Genomic DNA, 21,751 nt, shown 5'->3' with positions numbered 1-21,751 from the left:
TCTTGGTTCTGATAAACTAAACACTATAGTTGTGTTCTTTTGTGGTTTTTATCACATATTTTTACTATTTAAATTCTTTTTTTTCTAAAAAAAAATTATCACATCAAATATTTATTTTTCTTTTTTAACATTATACTATAAATTTATTTTACATTTAAAACATCATATTAATCTTTATTTATATTAAATCAAACAAGTGTTCAAATTCAATTTTTTACTATTCAAAAATCAAAACCCAAAACCCAAAACCTAAAATCCACGGATAAACACACCCCAGTTTAGGAATCCTCAAATTGATAAATGCTAACAAAAAAAGTTTAAGAAAATATTACAAAACTAATTCAAGAAAGATGTGAATAGTGACTGCTGAGCAACCAATTGTATGATAAGTTGTCCAGACATATAACACAATGAATCTTTTGTTTACATGAGAATAACAACCAACAGTCAAAAGTAGTAAATTTATGCATCAAGCCTCAGTAAATATCTTCTCTTCTCAAATCTCTAAAATATTTAACTCCATTCCAGAGAATAAAATTTCTGTCATACCTCATATATACTTGTATTCTTACCAAAGGAAACCCTGAAAATATTAGTAAGTTAGAAGGCACAGAACAAATTATTAGAATGATTTAAGTAACACCAAAGAAAAGGTTGTTTCTTCTTCAAAAGTACCTTAGATACTAGACTAATCATCTTCGCCGTCATGCTCAAATTCATCTGGTTCATCTTCATCTTCATCTTCATCTTCAGATGAAGACTCGTCATCTTCGTCTTCAGAATTGGATTCATCAGCTTCGACTTCTTCATTTTCATCTTCTTTCTCCTTGGCCATGAACTCACTTATGGAGTCCTCTATCCAGTTATCGCCCATGCCAGTAATCTTGAGGGTATCATTTTCGATACTTTGCTGTTCCTTCCAAATTTTGTATGCCGAATACACAACAGATCTATTGTGGCCATCCAAATCAATCGTATGCAACATTGGTATATCTCCGATACTCAAAGGAATTTCTTTCAATGAAGGTACATCATAAAGGCGAAGCAGCTGAAGCTGAGGATAGTGGTTATGATCAGCTCTCCATCGTGTTAAATGACTACCAACAATTATCAATGTCTTCAATCGAAGAAATTCTCCTTCACTTGGATTCCATTTGAATCCGATTGTGCTATACCGCAACTCTAGATGCTCAAGATTGGGTAATGAACCAACCCTCGACATACCTTTCCAAGAAATTTCCTTGCAACTCTTCAGGATCAACTTTTTGAGTGAATTTGGAAAGAAGATTTTTTGACAAGAGTTTTTGACATATAACACTTCAAGTTTTTGCAAAATGGCAATATTGCATGGAGGATTTATCTGCCATTTGTAAAATGAATCCTGCTGAATTTCAAGATGCTTCAAGTTCGGAATTCGGCCAAGAATTTCATCCACTTCCATTAAATTCCATACACGGGAAAGTACCTGTAGATTTTTCAGCAGACAAAAATCTTTCTCTCCAGCAGGAGCTTCAGGAGGATCGGGAAACACCACATATTTGACTTCAATAACTCTAAGTTGTGGAATCTCCCATATTTCGGGTGGCAGCTCCACTGCATCTAAAAAAGTGGGCTCTAATGCCAATGTCTGAAGGTTCCATAGCAACTGTAATGTGGAAGGTGATATAAATGGTGCAGAAGAATTGTCGAGTGTAAGAAACATAGTACGTAATTTGGTGTGTTGCACAAGTGAATTAGTTGAGAAATCTTGATGCAAGACCTTGGCCATTCTTAGTGTCTTAATATGTGAGTAAGTCGCTTTACAGGCGCCGCAAAGACACGGATTAGTTTGTGAATCGAATGGCGGAATATGAACAAGTTCGGGCAGATTACTCCATTTTTCTTCTGTCACAGAATCTCCACATAAGAAACATACTTCTTCCCCATATTCCACATTGATCTCTTGTACTTTTGGAGCTCGGCTAAAATGCTCTTTGTTAGATATACTTAAGCATAGATCTAGCAAAAGATCGTGAATTCCACATGACACTATTTCCTTATTCATAAGGTCTCGCTTATAAACAAAAAGTAGATTTCTATCAACAAGATCATCTAAGTATTCCTTAGCAAGCTCTTCCAAAGTTTTATCTTCCCTTGTTTTTATGAAACCCTCATCAACCCACAAATTGATTAGTTTCGGGGCATAAATATTATCATCTTCACGAAAAACACTCATATAGAGGAAACATGGCTTTAGATACAAAGGCAGATCATTGTAACTCAAAAGCAGTACCTTTAGACAATGATCATCGTCGGTTGCATTACCAAAGGAACTTACATTCTCAGCAACAGATTCCCAATATTCTTTCTTCATGCTAGAATTTGCAAGCAGTCCCCCTATAACAGTAATTTCTAGCGGAAGTCCTCTACAACATTTCACAATCACCCTTCCTATTTTCTCCAATTCTTGATCAGGACAATGTTCTTCTCCGAAGATAGTTTGGCAAAATAAATTCCAACTCGTATTATCATCTAGAAATGTCATCGAATAAGGGTCATGAGAGCCTAACAAACCAGCCACTTGTGACAGCCTAGTGGTCATAATAATCCGACTTCCATTTCTATTATCAGGAAAGAATCTCCTTAAATCATCCCAAGCTTTTAAAGACCATATGTCATCCATAACAATCAAGTATCTTCTACCGTATAGCTTCTTGCGAAACACTTCTCCCGGTCTTTCTAAATTTCCACCACGCCTTTCAACTTTCCCATCATTAACAAGACCAGAAAGGATCTCATCGACGCTATACTCTTGAGAAATTGTAAGCCAAATGCGTACATCAAAGCGTTCAATGACATATTTATCTTCATAAACTATTTTGGCAAGAGTAGTCTTTCCAATCCCTCCCATCCCAACGATTGGGATAATTTGGAGATTGACCCCATCTCTAGCTATCTCACCCTTAATCTTGACTACGTGTTCATCAAGTCCCACAATAGTATTCTTGGCATTTGAAGAAGCAGCAATACTTGAAGAACTACCACCAGGAACATATGCTTTGGTATGAACCTCCTCTACAACCTCTTGAACCATCAATAGATCTCTCTTGATGAAGTGAATCTTTTGGATTATACTGTCCAAATTTTCATGGAAAGGTATATACTCCATATCATTGTTTTCTCCCTGAGTTCGATTCTGAAGTTGACTCACAACATGTAAGTCAAAAGTTTCTTCCATCTCAAAGCCAATTTCAGATATTTTCCTCCACAAACTTTCTATCTTCTGGCCTTTTCTTCTATTGTGAACTTCAGCAAGTTCTAACAAGAAATTGACACATTCCTGAAGATGTTCAATCTGCTTTATGTCCACGTGAAGGTGAAGATGTTGAGCACGATAATGAACATTGTCGAGGACATGAGTTAAAGATACCAGTGATGCATAAGCAGCTACAGCCATCTCCTGAACCCTTTGAAAATTGATCTCAGCTGGCACTCAAAGAAAATAAAATCCGCAGTTGCCTGTTGGAATAATAAACTTGATTAATATTTTCATTATTACTTTGTTTTTTATTGATTAATATCTCATTAGTTCTTTAGTTTTGTGCCCTTTCTCTAGAAATGCATAAGGAGATGAAACGTCTAGGATCATTTCTTTTAATCACTCTATTTTGTGATCCTAGATATTTTTATTGTGCACTATTAAAATCAGTACTTGCTATCCTTTGTATAAAGTTATTTTCTTAAAATGAATTAAATAATTGTTTGGAAACTCTGTATATATCAAATAGTAAATCTATAGCAATCCTCTCCAAGTTCAACTGCTCACTAAAGACAATTATGAAATATGGAGCATCAGTACGAAGGAATTACTTGGAACTTCTCACACTTGGAGACCCTCAAAGATTGTAGTTGAAGATATGATGTCGATGAAAAGGCTCTTGTGAATGTACACCAAAGTTTAGAGACAAATTTCCGGAGAAGGTTGCTGGTGCAAGTACTTCAAAGAAAGCTTGGGATATTTTTAAAGTTCTCTGTAAAGAACATTAAAAGGTCAGAGTTTGTCACCAAATAATAATATGAGAGTACAAGTCTTTGAAAATGAAGGAGTCCGAATTTATTTTATACTACATTGCAAGAATTTTCATTATATCAACCAAATGAGGGGATATAGAGAAGTTAAGACAACTGAGTTGTTTGAAAAATAAAATTAAATATTTGGATTCAAAATTTGATCATATTGTATTTGCAATGAAGAATCCAATTACTTGGACATCGTATGTATTGAACTGCTCGTGGAATTTTTGCATGCCCGTGAAGAAAAACGAAGGAATTCAAACAAAAAACCCTTCTGCAAGTTACACAATCAAAGCTTTCCTTTGCATGAAAAGAGGAAGCACAATTCTCAGTTCAATGAGGATGAAGTAAAAAATGTTGGAATCATGGTAGAGAACAACAATTATAGATTACGTTAAAATGAAGAAAATGTTGAAAATTCGATAGATTTAATCAATGAAATCAGAATTTAAAAATTCTTAAAACTAGTTAATCGGTGAGTAGAAATTATACAGGTAAATAAAAAAAAAAATTGTTTGTCATTGTTTCAGGCTTGATTAGTGTTTCATTAAGATTGGGCTTAAAGAGCTTTTGGTACTAAATTAGACTAGATTAGTGGATAGATAGCTTAAGAAATTGTTAATCGTCTTGTTGGAATAATCCTGCCATTAGTATAATTTGACCAAGTATCTCAATAAGATGTTTCTTGGGAATGAATTTTAGGAAGAGTGAGGTGTTTATTTTTAGTCAATTCAATTCCGATTTTAGCTAAGTCTGTAAGTACTGTATACTACGTTTATTCATTTACATAAGATTCAGTCAGAATAAAACAATCATCTTCTTCTGTCTCAGCTCTCTCTTCTGTTTCTGCTCTTACTATTCTGGTTGCATTTCTTCACACATATATATACATACACTATATACAACAGACCATGTGATAACTTATCACATACTTCCCTACATATATATACATATATTTATATACACTTTATGGCACTATCACAATAGCTCTCTTGCTAATAAAACTCATAGTACACTGACGTGTACTTTCTCTTCCAAATCCACCTATATATATATATATATGTATGCACTTTGTCCTCTTGTGCCTTCAATTTTCTTCACCCATTCACTAGTACACTAGTGTGTACGTATTTCAATATTATATCTATTTCATGTTAAATTTATTTTAAAGTTCGCTTGGGTTGGTTTAATGCTCGTGTGTGATTTTATTTGTTTTCATTTATTTTCTGGGCAAAGCTCACAAGTGGTATTAAAGCGTGATGCCTGGCGTAACCTGTTATAAACGTTGCATGCCCAAATATCCCAGGTTCAATAGGATGTTGATTGTGTCGGAGGGTGAAGGGGTGAGAGACAACATCGGGGTGACATTTGTCTATCCCCAGTTAACATAAAAAAATTACACAAGTTGGTCGATTAAAGTTGAGACGATCATGGAAGCCTAAGGTGTTTCGGAAGTTATTGAACCGATGGAAGGGAGGACTGTAAATACAAGAAAGGATAAGGTGGCAAAGATGCTCCTTTTCCAGATGCTTCCGAAGGATCTATGATTGCAACTCGCACCAAGGAAGACAACAATGGAGGTTTGGGAGAGTTTGAAAACTAGGTTCGTTGGAGCAGATCGTGTCAAGATGGTGCGTCTGCAGACACTGAGAAGTGAGTTCGAGGGAAAGCTAAGCGGATGTCGGCGAAGTATTCCAGCCTCAAGGCGATGCTGGACGATGCACAATTGGTAAAGAAACTATTCAATTATTTACCTAACAAATATTATCCAATTATTGCAGGAATTGGTAAAGAAACTATTGAGTAGTTTTGTGACTTAGGAAGTATGCCGTTTGAGGAACACTATAAGAAATTATCAATTTTGTAACGAGGTTTTTTCGTTCATAAATTTACCTTTTTCGTTACTAATGATATTAGAGACGGAATTAGAGATGGAATTACGTTAGCTACGTGAACTTTAGGAACAGAATTCCGTTACAAATATACTACTTTTTTTGTAGTGGAAGCAATAAGGCGACTGAAGGTATATGAGGAGTGTGCGCAAATAAGGAAGCCCATCTCTCTTGGAGAGAGTCAATTACTCATCACCAAAGCACATATAGAGAAAACGAGATGTTTGAAGGAATTGCAGCTAGTGTGGACACAATTGAAATAACAAAAAAAGGGGCAAAAATAGCAACAATGCCATAGGCTCAGATATAAGGAGTGGCCAAGATAAGAGCCACATTAAATGCTACAATTGTGGAAGACTGGGGCATCATACATCTGAGTGCAGGAGCAAGCCGGATAAGGCATCATACATCTGAGTGCAGGAGCAAGCCGGATAAGGCGAAAGTCAACCTGACATTCTTGGAAGAAGAAACCAACCCATAAGCCTTGGATGATAAGGAGCCTACCTATATTGCTGTCTTATGGAGTAGAGATGAAGCTCATTTAAAGTCGCATCAGGATTTTGGGGGAGTTTGTTTGAAATAATCCCGCATTTGGTATAATTTGACCATATTTTATAAATAAAATGTTTCTTGGGCCTGAACTTTAGGAAAGTCGGGTGTTTATTTGTAGTCATTTCAGTTCCGATTTTAGCTCTTGTAAATGTTTATCCGTTGAGTCCTAGGTCTATAAATATTGTGTAGGTTTTTTCATTTACATAAGATTAAGTCATAATAAAGCATTCCTTTTCTTTCATCTCTGGTCTCTCTTGTTCTTATGCTCTTCCTATTTTGCTTGCATTTCTTCACACACATTACACACACTTTATATACTGTAATACCCCCAGAGTTGGGCCTAGGGGAGGATGTGATACCCCCAGAGTTGGGCCGTTTTGGCCAACTCCCATGTGTGGATGAGTCAATATTAGGTCATTGGAAGTTGATTATAGGTTCAATAAATTGAATAGACTACTCACGTCAACAATGTGCACATTCCTTTTCGGGAGTTCTATTGAAACAACTCTAAAGTTAAGTGTGCTTGCTCTAGAGCAATTTGAGGATGGTGACCCCCTAAAAAGTCTCCCAGGGTGCGCGTGAGTGAGGACAGAACTGCGCTCGAAGGACTTGTGATTACCTATGGGGCCAGTCTACGATCCCGACATACTCGGCTTCGCATAGCTTCTGGGCCAGAGTGTCACAGTTTGTATCAGAGCCGATCTGCGATAGCTTGCAATCGTTGACCGGACTATTGACGGGCCTAGAAGTTAAAGATTCTTGGGGTGCAACATGGACGTTCCATTGTAAAATGGCGGAGGATTTGATACCCCGAGAGTTGGGCCATTGTTTGGCCAACTCTTGTGTGTGGATGAGCCAGTATTAGGCCATCGGAAGTTGACTATAGGTTAAATGGATCGAATAAACTACTTATGTCAACAATGTGCACATTCCTTTTCGGGAGCCCTACTGAAAGAACTCTAAAGTTATGGGGCCAGTCTATAATCCTGATGTGCTCGACTTTGCGTACATGGATTGAACAGAGTACTCATGTCAACAATACGCACATTTCTTTCCGGGGCCCTACTGAAATAACTCTAGAGTTATGGGGCCAGTCTACAATCCCGATGTGCTCGACTTTGCGTACATGGATTGAACAGACTACTCATGTCAAGAATACGCACATTCCTTTTCGGGAGCCCTATTAAAAGAACTCTAGAGTTGTAGGGCCAGTCTATGATCCTGATATGCTCGACTTAGTGTGGCTTACGGGCCGGAGTGTCACATATACGCACACTATGTGATCACTTATCACATACTTCCCTACTATATATTTATATACACTTTATATCACTATCACAATACCTCTCTTGCTAATAAAACTCAAAGTACACTGCCGTGTACTTTCCCTTCCAAACCCACATATATATGTATATGCACTTTGTCCTCTTGTGCTTTCAATTTCCTTCACCCACTCACTAGTACACGAGCGTGTACGTATTTCAATATAATCATATATAATATTATATTATTCTCTTTTCAATTTATTTTAAAGTTTGCTTGGGTTGGTTTGATGCTCATGTGTGATTTAATTTGCTTTCATTTATTTTATAGGCAAAGCTCACACGTCTCACATTTCCTATAACATTAAAGTTTGGCATGTTTTCATAAAATGATGTATATATCGTACTATGTATAATTACGATCCATATATGCAACAAAGCCACATACAAACGCTGTTTGTTTATCTAGACAAATCTACATAAATCGAGGTTGTTGGCTTGGGCATGTTGATGCAGATTTTTCTCTAAAAACTACCAATCCTTTTTTTAGGATCCAGAAACAAGCCTTTTAGTCCTACAATTATAAGAGCGAAATAAAACACCATCAACCATGGAAAGACCAATGCTTGTAAAGCTCATGTGATTAAGTCCCAGAATGGCATGTCCAAGACTTTTGTGACGGTTTATCGGTTATAAAATGGTAAGTGGGCATTCTTTTGTTGAACAAGTTGAAGAGTTTCATTACACAGTTCACTATGTCATCGACAAGTACATGATGCTACCTAAGAAGTTTATCACAAGTGTGATAATCGAAAAGATACCCCGAGTTGGAGCAACTTCAAGCAGAGATTGAAGCATGAATTATAGTAAGTATAAATTTCAGATCTAATTATTTGAATCCATATCAAAGAGGATAGTATAAAATGAGAAAAAGACCAAAAGCAGAGAAATTTCCAATGGCAACTTGGTCAGAAAGCCTTTCAAGAAACATGGACACTCAATTGAAGCTGACAAAAGCAAACATAAGGCTATACACTCCAAAATATGGTTAACTTCTGTGGAAAAATTGAACACCCAAGACGATTGTAAAGTCTCTGGAAAGAAAAAGAACAATTAGATTTCTCACTTAGTCAAGATGCATCACATAATTGTTGGAATTTGTGCCAAAATTGCCTGGAAAATATACGTTGAATCTTTTTAGTATTAATTGATGTGCCTTGGTGATTTTGGAGTATTTAAAATAGGCAAAATTCTATGTTTAAAAGAAGTTTTGTGCGAGCAACCAAGCCCTGTGCTAAATCACATAGCCGCGTTACGAGAGGAAGGAAGAAAGAAAGGCAAGGCCAACTGTATGATAGAAGGGGGCTGGATTGACCAGTATTCCAGTCTCAATTCGTGTCAAAAGCCATCTCGGCCATTGATCACAATTTAGTATCTGCGGGATTGGACGGTGGGAAGTTAATTCTCTAGCTATCAATGGTAGACATCACCTTCTAGAAGATGGGTCGGCATCTATAAATAAGACCCAAACCTGAGCTCATTTATCAATATTTCACAATAAAAGAAATCGCGCTTCGTTGGAAGAGAGCTGAAGCTGTAAGGAGCTTTGGACGCTAGATGCGGATGCTCGGCAACACTCGTGACAGGAGCTGCATGCTCGCCGCCCATCCCATTTAAATTTCGTACTTAGATAAATTTACAAGCTTTCTAGTATAACAAGCATTCAATATGTAGTTAACTCAAAAGTTCAATTCTTAGCTAATCACGATGTTTAAATTCTATTAATACGTTAACAATAAAATATCAAATTTTTTCATCGCACCTCCACCCATGGATGACATGAACTCAAAATATCAGCCTGCGAACTACTTTAAGATAGTGAGATTTAAGACGCATATACGTCACCTAACTGAATCTAATTAAATGAATTCGAAAGGAAATCATGATGCTACGTAGACTTCAGGCACTTGCGAAAGCAGCGACTCGCTTACAAATTGACTTAGAAATACATTAGAAGGTAGGTGGCAAGCTAGTTAATTGATTTATCAGTCGTGAATGTCGAAAAGAACGGTTCGCAGGACAGTAAAACATGCATCTAGAAATAGATCATCAACGCAATAATCAATGACTAATGTAGCTTTTCAGAGTACTTATAGATCAAATAATCTCTAAATCACGAGGTGCATTAGCATGCAGATATTTCGTGTGTTTACTCTCACGCAACATTCTCACGCATGAAGTATATACATATATCGCATTCCGTCACATCCACCTCTTGGTCGGTTTTTCTCTTTTCGCACACAATAATAATTGTACAACACGTAAGTCATTTTATCTCGCACAATAGTTCAAGTCACATTGAAATTCAGCAATGTAAATCATACTCAATTCAATTTGGTTCATATGCATGCCTTCATCTTTAGTCGAATTTTACCTTACAAAAATGCCCTATGTTTGACCTGGCACTCACTAGTTATCATGAGAAAAATTTTATTATATGATGAGAAGTTTTGGGTTGCAACGCAATGCACACAATAATCACAGTTTAAAACCAAAACCTAAACTTCAAACATCAAATTTTTTAGGTCGTTTCCGGGGCTTTGGTCTTAAGGATGTAATTGAATGAGATGGCAGAGTTTTATGATAATTATTGTCCCATCATCTATCTCAAAATCTAACGGTCTATTGCTTACTTTGGCATGGACCACGAAAGAAGAAATGCTTCGAGAATAAGTGCCCGCGCCCAAAGGAATTTCAAGAGAAACTTAAGGAAACAGGAAATGTCATAAAAAGTTAACACAAATCTTCCAAATATGCTACATGTACGTCAGTTGAAGGTTGCGCCCGAGCCACCTGCGATAAATGACATTCTCATCCTAACTCTGAAACTATGCAACAAAGGATGAACAAATTAAGGGATCCCGTGTATAGGGTAGAACATACACAAGTACTACAGAATCAAGCATTTCAACAAGGGTTAGCCCCACCCGCAAATATCAATAGAAATAACAATGTACCACCACCCGTCAGAGCTAGAAATCCGCAAGCGCCGCGTGATAACATACCAATGGACACACATTATGTGGTGGTTTTAGATGCGACCATGGTCCTCAATGATGCCCCCTAGATCCGCGAAAATTTCGAATTAAACCAGCATTGATTTCCAGCAAGAATCTATCTTTCATTGCATCTCCGGAACCAATCAGTTATTGACTTGTTTTGTTTGTTGGAGCTCTAAGTATTAGACATACTAAACCCACTACGCACCACACCACCGGGTAGATCGGGGTGTCACCTACCTAAGAGGCATTTACCATTTTATCTTTTGAAATATTATGCTGGCAACCAGAGTGTAGCAAAATATGAGAAAATCAAGATAAAAACGGGAATATGAAAGGATATAATTTGGTGACCCGATTCGGAGAATGTATGTTTGAGGGCGGCCAGGCCATGTATTTTCAATAGTTTTGTTAGTCTTAATTTCAGATGGAGTAAAACAAGCATCTATAGACATTAAAGGCAGAACTCTAGCGATCGGCGGCCCAAAAACTGTATGGTCAAGCTGAAAAAATACTATTGATAACAGGACTTGGATGCATAGTACTCCTACAAGCTTCAGCATTGAGCTTCACAATATAAAATGGAGGCACTATAGGAGCGCATATGTTTTGCGGAAAGATATCCCCACAACTCGGAAATTAATTGATTATTTTTTTAATATATTTATATAAATTTATTATATTCTCATGGTTATTTTCTAACAGAAAAAAGAGTCTAATCACAAATTTAGAAAATAAAAAAGAAACAAGAAAAAAAGAAAATATTTAACGCCCTAACATCTAGATGCCATGGAAAAACAAAATATTGAATACTATAATGGTATTGAATATTCAAAACGATTAAAGACCTTAAAGAAACCTTATGTTTGGTTTTATTTGACTTTCTCATTTCAATTAAATTACATACTCCTTAATGAAATCACTAAGGGGCTTTTTTTTTGCTACTAAAATAGATTAATTATATCCATAGTATTGGATGAACATGAAATGCTATATTGCTTAGACTTGAGGTTCTGAAACAAAGATTAATTAAAGATCGATATATAAATTGAATAGGTTTTATAAATTACTCGTAACCTAATTGTCCATAGACAGAGCTCCAAACCAACTGCAGTAATTGTGTTAAATGGTCAAAGTACCTTAACCTGTATCCTGATTTGGGAGCTTCAGACAATCTGATGGTCGAACGTCGATTTGTTTGTTGTTTAAGATGAATGGTTCAAAGAACTTACCAGAGACGATGATCAACCAATACAAATCTGCATCAAACTTGTTTCAAATGCTTGGAAGATTGTGGCCTGGGTTTTAGGCATACATACAAGAAGAGAATGAAGGGTTTTTAGCAGAATTGAAGAATCCTTTGCTGGCTTATGACAGAAACAATAGGACGAAATAATAGCATTCTTTTAAAAGAATTATAGTGAGAAAGGGGATGCATTTTACATGATTGAAAGTATATTTATGGTTTAGGTATGATGGGCAAAGAATTATAGTAGAAGGTTCCCACCTAATATAAATAAACAATCTCAAGTGGTGGCAATTTTAGCTTAAACAATCTCAAGTGGTGGCAATTTTAGTTGTTACTCTTAGGGTGTGTTTGTTTGGGGATTAGATTTTAAATACACTGTTCATTCCTTTTTTTCTTTAAAAATATCAAATCAAACAATTAATTTTTTATTTTTTATATTATACTAAAAACCAATTTTACATTCAAAATATCACATCATCGCCTGTTTATATCAGATTATACAACTATTCAAATTCAAAATTTTTACTATTTAAATCCCAACTCAAAATCCAACCCCAAACAAAAAACTCCATTAAAAAATATGTATCTATATTTACACAAAGGACACAATATTCAAGGAATCTGCACAATTGACGACATGCATGTACTTCTTTTTATATTCACTGTTGAAAGATATTGTATTCAATACTCCTTCCGTCCCAGATACCGTGTCTGCTACACTGTAGACACGGTATTTTAGTAGGAGTAATTAATAGATAATTAAAAATGTATTAATGAAAATAATTATCCTATAATATAAATAATTATAAATTAAAATTAAGATAACTAATTAGTTTAATTAAAATTAAAAAAAAATTAAAAAATTTAAAATGAGATTAAAGTGTGTAATCATTTTACAAAAAAGAAAAGTGACATGGTATGTGGGACGGACAAAAACGACAACGTGGATATGATATATGGGACGGATGGAGTACTAAATATTCATTTGATATATTTTAGTGCAAAATAATATTTTTCTTCCCATTGGAAAATATATTAATCAAATTTGGCTTCATTAAAAATTTAATCAATTTTAGTTTCATTCAAAATAAAATTAATAAAGACATTTGTAAAGCTTAATTAGCTTTTTAAATCAAGCAACACCTTCGTGTACTATGATACCATCCTACATTGTTGTGTTCGTTCTATATCAACAAGTTACGTCAGCAATTTTCGTTGTAAGTTAACGATGTCACCAAAAAATTTTAATTTTATATTCTACATGATCAAAGTTGTTTAAAAATTTTCAGTGAGATTAACATTTATTAGTGCAATTTATAATGAAATAACAAATAATTTTTCCCCTATGTTATGTCTAAACAATATTTTTCATTAACATAAAAATTTAAGTTTACAAAAAAATAAATAAATCCTAAAATACAAAAAATAACGCAAACATGTTTTATGAATATTTTAAATGGATTAAAACTTGTTTTCTTGTATCGATAAATGACATTACTACCAAATAAAAATAAAAAAAAAAATTCATTATATGCGCATCTCTCTATTATTAAGATTGCACATTAATATTTTCTTACCGTATTTCAAAATCATAATTTGTTTAGATACGCTAATAATTGTATGAAATTTTAGAAATACAGACATTTTGATCTTCAATTTTATTAAGAGAATACATATTTGTAAATACCGAAAACTATTGTTTCATATAAATATCGGTTCTCCTACATATATCTTCTCGCAGTCGGATATAAACTCATATTCAATAAATTATCACTACTTCTTGTTCTGAGTGTTATTAATATTATTTTTTTTTATTAATTTGTTTTTCGCATTATTTCTTAATTTCGAATATGAAGAAGATACTCAAAGTGTTTTCATGCAAAAGGTCCCGCGGTTATGCAATGTTGCGGTTGTCTGTGGTTAGCATTTTGATGTTGCAGAGTTTTTCTTGAAAAAAAAATGACATTCAAATCTTTGTGTGATTGCGTTTGGAAATTAAAAAATAGAAAAGCAATTTGTTTGTTTTGTTTTGAAATTGAATGGGAAACTATAATTTTTTAATTGACTAGGGCAAAAGCATAAGTGTAAATATAAAGGCAAATACAACTCTAATTTGTATATATGTGCTTCTTCCGTAAAAATATGCTACCTCTGTCTGGCTCTAACGGTCTCATTTACGTTTTGTATGTTGATCTTTGAATATTAATTATTATATCAAAATATAGTACAAATTAAGAAAAATTGCAAAAATACTTCCATTAGTGTCTTATAATACTAACACAAGGACATTTTACAAACAATAATACAAATGTAAGAATATTTTTAATGTTAAGTAGAATGACGCAAAATGTAAATGTGACTCTTAGAAGCGGACGAAGAGAGTATTATCTTGAGTATTTAAATTTCAAAAATATATTGATAGAGGCTAATTTTGGAAATTCATAGAGTGTGTTTTTTTAGTGAAATTGTTTGAAAAGATATTTTTTTATGTGAGATATAGGGAATTGTGTAAGAAATATAAAAATAATAAGTTTTTGTAATATATTGATTTATTTTAAGAAACTCATAGCCGTCGTGCTTCTCTATCACGCCAGATCTCCATACACACTATTTTCTTTGTTGCACCTAAATCCTTCATCTCAAACTCACCCTTTAGTAGAGCCTTTAAGTCATTAATTACAACTATATTCTTAGCTGCAATTAACATATCATCCACATACAACAGCAGGTACACAAATGAATCACTAGAAACTTTCTTCGAGTAAACACAATTATCAAATTGATTATGAGTATAACCACTAGCCACAAAGAAAGAATCAAATCTCTTGTACCACTGCTTCGGAGACTGTTTTTAAGTCATATATAGATTTCTTTAACAAGCATACCTTGTCCTTTTTAGAACTGTCAAACCCCTCCGGTTGAGACATGTAGATCCGTTCTTCTAGATTACCATAAAGGAATGTTGATTTTACATCAAGCTGCTTCAGCTCCAAATCAAAAGTATCCACCATTGCCAAAAGAACTCGGATGGTTTTGTGTTTCACCACAGGAGAAAAGACTTTATGGTAATCGATTCTTTCTTTCTGTGAAAACTTCTTTGCCACCAGTCTTGCCTTGAACCTAGCAGAATCAACACCAGGAATTCCCTCATTTCTTTTAAAGACTCACTTGCATCCCACTGGCTTCACCCCTATTGGTAGTGTAACAAAATCCCAAGTCTTGTTCTTTTCAAGAGATTGCATATCTTCATTCATTGCTATAATCTAGTTTCTTGCATCTTTACTCGTCACAGCTTCTTTATATGTCTTTGGATCGTCAGAGCCAAGATCATCATCAACCGCCAATGCATAAGCCACATAATCCATGTCACAAGTATTGACACATCCTGCAAACCTAGTTGGTTTTTGAAGATTTCTCTTTCTCTTTCTAGCTGCTATGGAATCTATAACCCCAGTACGAGTCTCACCAGCTTCCTTCTCAATCGGTTTTCCTTGAGTTTTTAACTGATCTAGTTGATCGGATTGATCAATAATATTATCTTGCTGCTCTTCCTCTCACACAATGTTGTCAGAGTCTCAAACTCCACCTTCTGGTCAGCACCACAATCTTTTGTACCTGCAATACTTTCACAACCTCCACTCTAACCAAGCATAGCAGATGCATCAAAGGTTACATCTCTACTACTAAGAACTTTAACATGATTTTTACCTTTTTTACACCACAATTGATAACCTTTGACTCTTATTGAATATACTAGAAATATGCATTTTACCGCCCTCGGCTCCAGTTTACCATCATTCACATGAGTGTATGCAGGGCATCCAAATATTCTTAGATTAGAGTAATTAGAGGGTTTACCGGACCATACCTCTTGAGAAGTCTTTAAGTCAATTGCAGTTGATGGAGATCTATTAACCAAATAGCTAGCAGTGTTAATTGCTTCAGCCCAGAATTGGTTAGATAAGCTAGCAAATATGCGTATACACTTAGCACGCGCCATGAAGGTTTGGTTCATATGCTCTGCAACCCCATTTTTCTATGATGTGTGTCATACAATGCGGTGTCTCACTATACATTTTTTCTTGCAGAAATCATCAAATGAAGTATTACAGAACTCCAACTCATTATCAGTTCTTAGAGTCTTCACTTGTTTACGCGTTCGTGTTTCAACAATGGTCTTCCACTCCTTGAACTTCCCAAACACCTCATATTTAGTCTTCAGAAAGTACAACCAGACTTTTCTTGAGTAATCATCTATGAAAGTGACAAAGTAAGAACAATCGTCCTGCGATTTCACCGGAGAGGGATACCATAAATCTGAATGAACATAGTCCATAATTACGTATGAAGTGTGATGACCGAAACTAAACTTCACCCTGCGTTGCTTCCTTTTACACAAGCCTCAAAAAATTAAATTTTACTTGTCACATCCTCACCAAGTAAAGCCTTCTTGCTCAACACAGACAACCTTTTATCACTAATGTGACCCAATCAATGGTGCCAAAGATTTGTCCTGTTATCATGTTTATCCAAGGAGTGGGATATCACCGCCATTCCAATCACTAAACTATCCTTTAGAAAATAAATTTCATGTTGTAGTTTTCCCTTCGTCAGCACCAGAACACCTTTCAAGACTTTTACCATAATACTTTAAACCATTCTTGGCTAAGGTGCCAAGAGAAATTAAATTCTTTCTGAGTTCAGGAACATACCAGCAGTCAAATTTTTTAACAGTACTGTCGTACAATTTTATTTGCACTATCTCGCTTCTCTTTGTGGCCAGAACCCCCTCATCACCTCACTTCACTGTTCAACTCCACTCATTGCAAGAAGTGAGTACATCACGAAAGAACGTCATATTGTGAGAAACACTGGTATCCATAATCCATGTATCAACAGTACTAGCACTATATACTATCAGAACTTCACCAAGGTCCCCATCATCAGAACTGTAGACTGAACTTTTATATTTCTCTTCCTCTATGCACAATCCCTTTAATGCATCCATTCTTCTTGCAAAGATAGCACTTAATTTTGCTAGAGGATTTTGATTTTGAACGCGACATCTCATTCCCATTATAGACTTGAACCAGAATCCTCTTCCCCAGAAACTGTTATTTTTAATTCTTTAGACAGAAGAGCATATTTCACATCATTAACAGAAATTGTAGTTCTACCATACAACATAGTACCCAAAAAATTCTCATATGAATCAGGTAGTGAACACAGTAAAATTAGAGCTTGATCTTCATCATCTATTTTAACCTCAACCCCTTAATCAAGAATAATACGGTTAAAGACATCGAGATGGTCCTTTACCTGAGTACATTCAGACATTCGGAGGGTGTACAGTCGTTGCTTTTGATATAGCCTGTTCGTGAGAGAGTTTTTCTAGTACTTCTCACACAGTTTATCCCATAATCCAGAAGCAATCGTCTGATCTACAACCTTCCGTAACACCTCATCAGTAACTAACAACAAGATGGCGAAATGAGCCTTTGTCAAAATCTCCTTATTCACCTCCTCCTTCATATCTTTAGAAAACTTGTCTTCTCCATCCAACGCAGCCGTCCATCCCTGTTAAACCAAAAGTGCCCTCATCTTGAACTTCTAGAGCATGAAGTCATTCGACCTATTAAACTTCTTCAGATCAAAATTATACGAAGACATCTTCAATCAATCATATATGGCTCTGATACCACATGTTATGAGAAAACGAAAAACAAAGCAAATAAAGAACATGGATGTTTTACATGGTGATGTGACGGTATGTCAACCTACATCCACCGGTAGGAATCGGAAATATTTCATTATACTGATTCAGAGGGTTAGAATTATTCAATACGGCTAGAACTATAACTATCTGTATATAAGCACTCCTAAACACCATAAACCCTAAGTCCATTTGTTATTTAATTAAGATGGCCAAAAAGAATCTCTACTAATTGAAATAGTCTTTTCGCTTTGGTTTCGGGTTGGGTAGACAACTAAATCCAAATCAGGTTTCAACAACAACCTTTCATTATCATATCTTTTACATACTTTTATCGTTTGGCAATACCGGGTCATCCTCATAATTGGCACTTAACTCTTATCAAATTATATCATATATTTTACCTTATATTTTAAACACAATTGAACGAATAATCCCATGATAATACCTATTCATTTTTTTTGTTTTTTGTTTTTTTTATATAGAAAATCATTCATATATTTCGGACAAGTTGGTAAGCTTTTCACATATTAACTTATAGATACAACAAGTTCATCTACGTCTCGGGAGCATTGATGAAAAACTCGATCTCATATATATTCGTCTTGGGAGCATTGAAAAGGTTTTGCATTTTGTATGTTTACTTTAGACTCACTTATTTTTTTTCCTTAGAAAAATAGGTTTGTTAATAATTAAATTTTAAAATGATGTTAGATGGAGTAAACCTTGTATGTATGAAATCATATAAATTGTTGAAGCAATAGTATTACGAAGATTAATGATGTAGCTTTGCCGTCTTAGGACAACGTTGTATTATTAACACTTTGGATTAAGTGTTTATACAACTTCCATTATATTTTGTAAGTATCATTAACATTATTATTGTAGTTTGTAAAGTTTTTCAATCAGTCCACAAATTTGTACCATTCAAATTTTTTTCTCTTATTTCAAAGGTTTAACACACACACGCACACACACAGTAACATATATATATATATATATATAACACTTCAACATTTTTCTTGTCATTTAATATATAGATGTCTATCATATTATATAATTGTTCACAAATTTGGTACCATACTAAAGTTTAATATTTTTTTGTGAATATCTTAAATGATTTAAAACTTGTCTTGTATCGATAAATGACATTACTACCAAATAAAAAAAATAAATTCATTACATGCGCATCTCTCTATTATTAAGATCGCATATTAATATTTCCTTACCGAATTTTAAAATTATAATCTTCTTAGATACGCTAATAATTGTATGAAATTTTAGAAATACATACAATTTGATCTTCAATTTTATTAAGAGAATACGCATTTGTAAATACGGAAAACTATTGTTTCGTATAAATATCGATTCTCCTACATATATCTTTTCGCCCTCGGATATAAACTCATATTCAATAAATTATCACTACTTCTTCTTTTGAGTGTTAACTAATATTATTTTTGTGAATTTGTTTTTCGCAATATTTCTTAATTTCTTATATGAATAAGATACTCAAAGTATTTTCATGCAACAGGTCCCGTGGATATGCAATGTAGCGAATGTCTTTGGTTAGCGTTTTGATTTTGCGAGTTTTTCTCGGAAAAAAAATGACATTCAAATTTTTGTGTGACTAGGTGTTGTGGAATTAAAAAAAAAAATAAAGAACCAGTTTTTTTTTTTTTTTAAATTGAACTGAAAAATATAATTTTTCAATTGACTAGGGCAAAAGCGTAAGTGTAAATATAAAGGCAAACACAACTCTAATTTGCATATTTGTGCTTCTTCCCTAAAAATATATTATCTGAATATATAAATTTCAAAAATTTATTGATAGGAGCTATTTTTGAAAATTTATATGAAAAGTATGTTTGAAGAGATATTTTTTTATTTGAAATTGTTTGAAGAGAAGCTATAAATTTTGTTTGATAAAGGCTATAAATATGTTTCTTCAGGGAAATTATTTGAAAAGATATTTTTTTAAGTGAAATATAGAGAATTATGTAAGTAATATAAAAATAATAAGTGTGTAATAAATTAATTTTTTGAGAAAATGTATTTTTTGGGAATTGTGGAAAAACAAACCCTATAATGTGATGGTGTTTTTGTCAGATTTTTATTATGGGAGATTCTAAAACTCAAATTATTATGATTCTGTATTTTAATATAATACTTTAATGTTTGAGGTTACACAACTCGCATAAGTTTGCCTCCGATCCCTTCAAACTTTTACATATCAAATTAAGAACTTTATGCAAATACTATACCCTAAGAAATTTATTTAGTTATTTTCTTTTAACTTTTTCAAAATTAGTTTGCCAGAGAAAATACCTCAATTCTATTCTACCGTTGATTTAGAAATTCCATCAAAAAAGAAAAATTAAAATCAGAGTTACCCAACTTATAGTTGTACCAATTGGTTTTATAATTTTCCGTTCTTCTTTTTGGTTTTTTTTTTTATTCATTTTGATCAAAATCATTTTAATAAAAAAATGTTAAATATGATATATGTAATGTATAATTATTCCTGATGAAATACCAATTTTAATACTTTAGACAATAAACTAATGATTATTTGTACATTTAAAACAATAGCATTATGCATCGAATAGTTTCAAACAATTAAAACTATATCTTCAAAATATGAAAAAACAACTCCCAAGATTTTATTTCGAAATATTGGAAAAATTGTATTAATGCAAAATTTATGCAGAATCTCCATAATGCAAACTATGGAGTTGAAACATAAATTTAAATTTCCTCAAGAAACCATAGTTTTGGTTATAAATACCTGAGTTGAAAACATTTCTAGTGTGTCAACTCCATCTCTTGTATCTTTTTGTTGGCTACCAATTTTTACTATGGATCCTTCTGATGATCGGTCTCAAGAATCTCATGCAGGAAGAGGCCAGGGCCGGCGAAAGACTGGCACAACTAAGATCGAAAACCAAAGTAATCTGCAGGTCACATTTTCGAAGCGCTACAGTGGCATATCTAAAAAAGCCAGTGAGCTCGGCACTCTGACCGGCGCAGAAGCTGGTGTGGTTGTATTCTCCCCGACGAACAAGGCATATTCGTTTGGGACTCCTGATATAACATCCGTGATAAATAACTATGAAATCCCACAAGCTACGCAAAATAATCCAGACCCGTACTTGGCATCGATGCACCAAACAGAACTTGACGCCCTTGCGGAGCTTGAGGCAGGTATAGCTGCAGAGAAAGAGAAAGGAAAGGAGTTGGCAAAAATGAAGGACGACATCGAGAAAGACAAGATTATGCCACCAGGAGTGGATAGCGTGCAAGGACTTAGCTACGAAAAACTCGGCCAGTTAAGAGGCGATGTGGAGACATTTGGGAAAAGTCTGGAAACCCGAATGAAAAACCCTGCTAATACCACAATGGATCGACGATATGTGGGTTCCTCACAGGGGCAAAGCAGTACGGCCTCGTATGATCATACTAGCAATAACAATCAAGCTTGAAGTAATTGCTGTGAAAGTTAAAGTTGTTATTGTGCCTCAGTAGTTCCAAAATAATTGTGTGAGGCTTTTAATGTTTTTGTTTTGCTGAAAAATGGAAAAATAGTAATATATCTGTTAAAATAAAAAGTCAACTATATCCCTTCTTCTATTCTACTGTGGATTTAGAATTTTTCTTCTATCTCTATATATTTGCAGGAGTCTTGTAATGGGTATAATATAAGAAATCTTTTTCTCTCCAAATATATTGTGCAGACACAGCACTAATCAAGCAATTCATACCGTATTTGCTAAGTTATTTGATTATCTTGTTTCTGTACTATCCAACAACTTCAGTAGGGCAACTGACTTCATCGAGTTCTGATATTTGGTTTAGAAATACACAAGCAGCTCACCAAACCATTTTGTTTTTCAATTATTGTGTATTTAGACATTAGGTTTGCAATCATGGATTAGACTTTCGTGTCCACTATTTTTCAAACATGACTATAG

At 34.3% G+C, this 21,751-nt stretch overlaps 2 protein-coding genes across 5 annotated transcripts; one reads left to right on the top strand and one right to left on the bottom strand.

The window, feature by feature from the left end:
- Window positions 1-293: 293 nt before the first annotated feature.
- Window positions 294-12,255, bottom strand: LOC127240846 (putative late blight resistance protein homolog R1B-16). Of its 4 annotated transcripts, XM_051259683.1 has the most exons (4): window positions 11,958-12,255; window positions 3,850-4,010; window positions 676-3,498; window positions 294-583 (listed from the first exon to the last, which is right to left on the bottom strand). In XM_051259683.1, exon 3 carries the CDS (start codon window positions 3,434-3,436, stop codon window positions 689-691), a length of 2,748 nt encoding a protein of 915 aa, XP_051115640.1. In that variant the 5' UTR covers window positions 3,437-3,498; window positions 3,850-4,010; window positions 11,958-12,255; the 3' UTR covers window positions 294-583; window positions 676-688. The 4 variants fall into 4 exon arrangements, 3 of the variants coding, with proteins under 3 accessions (XP_051115640.1, XP_051115639.1, XP_051115641.1); XM_051259682.1 differs by having other exon boundaries at window positions 676-4,010; XM_051259684.1 differs by lacking the exon at window positions 11,958-12,255 and adding an exon at window positions 10,453-10,495 and having other exon boundaries at window positions 676-4,010.
- An 8,383-nt stretch (window positions 12,256-20,638) lies between these two features.
- On the top strand, window positions 20,639-21,262 carry LOC127240975 (agamous-like MADS-box protein AGL62). The gene has a single exon (XM_051259849.1). The coding sequence runs from the start codon at window positions 20,639-20,641 to the stop codon at window positions 21,260-21,262; it is 624 nt and encodes a 207-aa protein (XP_051115806.1).
- Window positions 21,263-21,751: the final 489 nt, after the last annotated feature.

Source organism: Andrographis paniculata, unplaced genomic scaffold, assembly GCF_009805555.1.
Source record: "Andrographis paniculata isolate CXL003 unplaced genomic scaffold, ASM980555v1 Contig80END, whole genome shotgun sequence".
NCBI lineage: Eukaryota > Viridiplantae > Streptophyta > Magnoliopsida > Lamiales > Acanthaceae > Andrographis > Andrographis paniculata.
The sequence above is the reverse complement of the archived record's forward strand: the minus strand, read 5'-3'. Positions and strand labels throughout refer to the sequence as shown.

Bases quoted from the DNA above. Each gene is read 5' to 3' on its own strand.
- LOC127240846 (XM_051259682.1), bottom strand. From the start codon at position 3,436: ATGGCTGTAGCTGCTTATGCATCACTGGTATCTTTAACTCATGTCCTC.
- LOC127240975 (XM_051259849.1), top strand. From the start codon at position 20,639: ATGGATCCTTCTGATGATCGGTCTCAAGAATCTCATGCAGGAAGAGGC.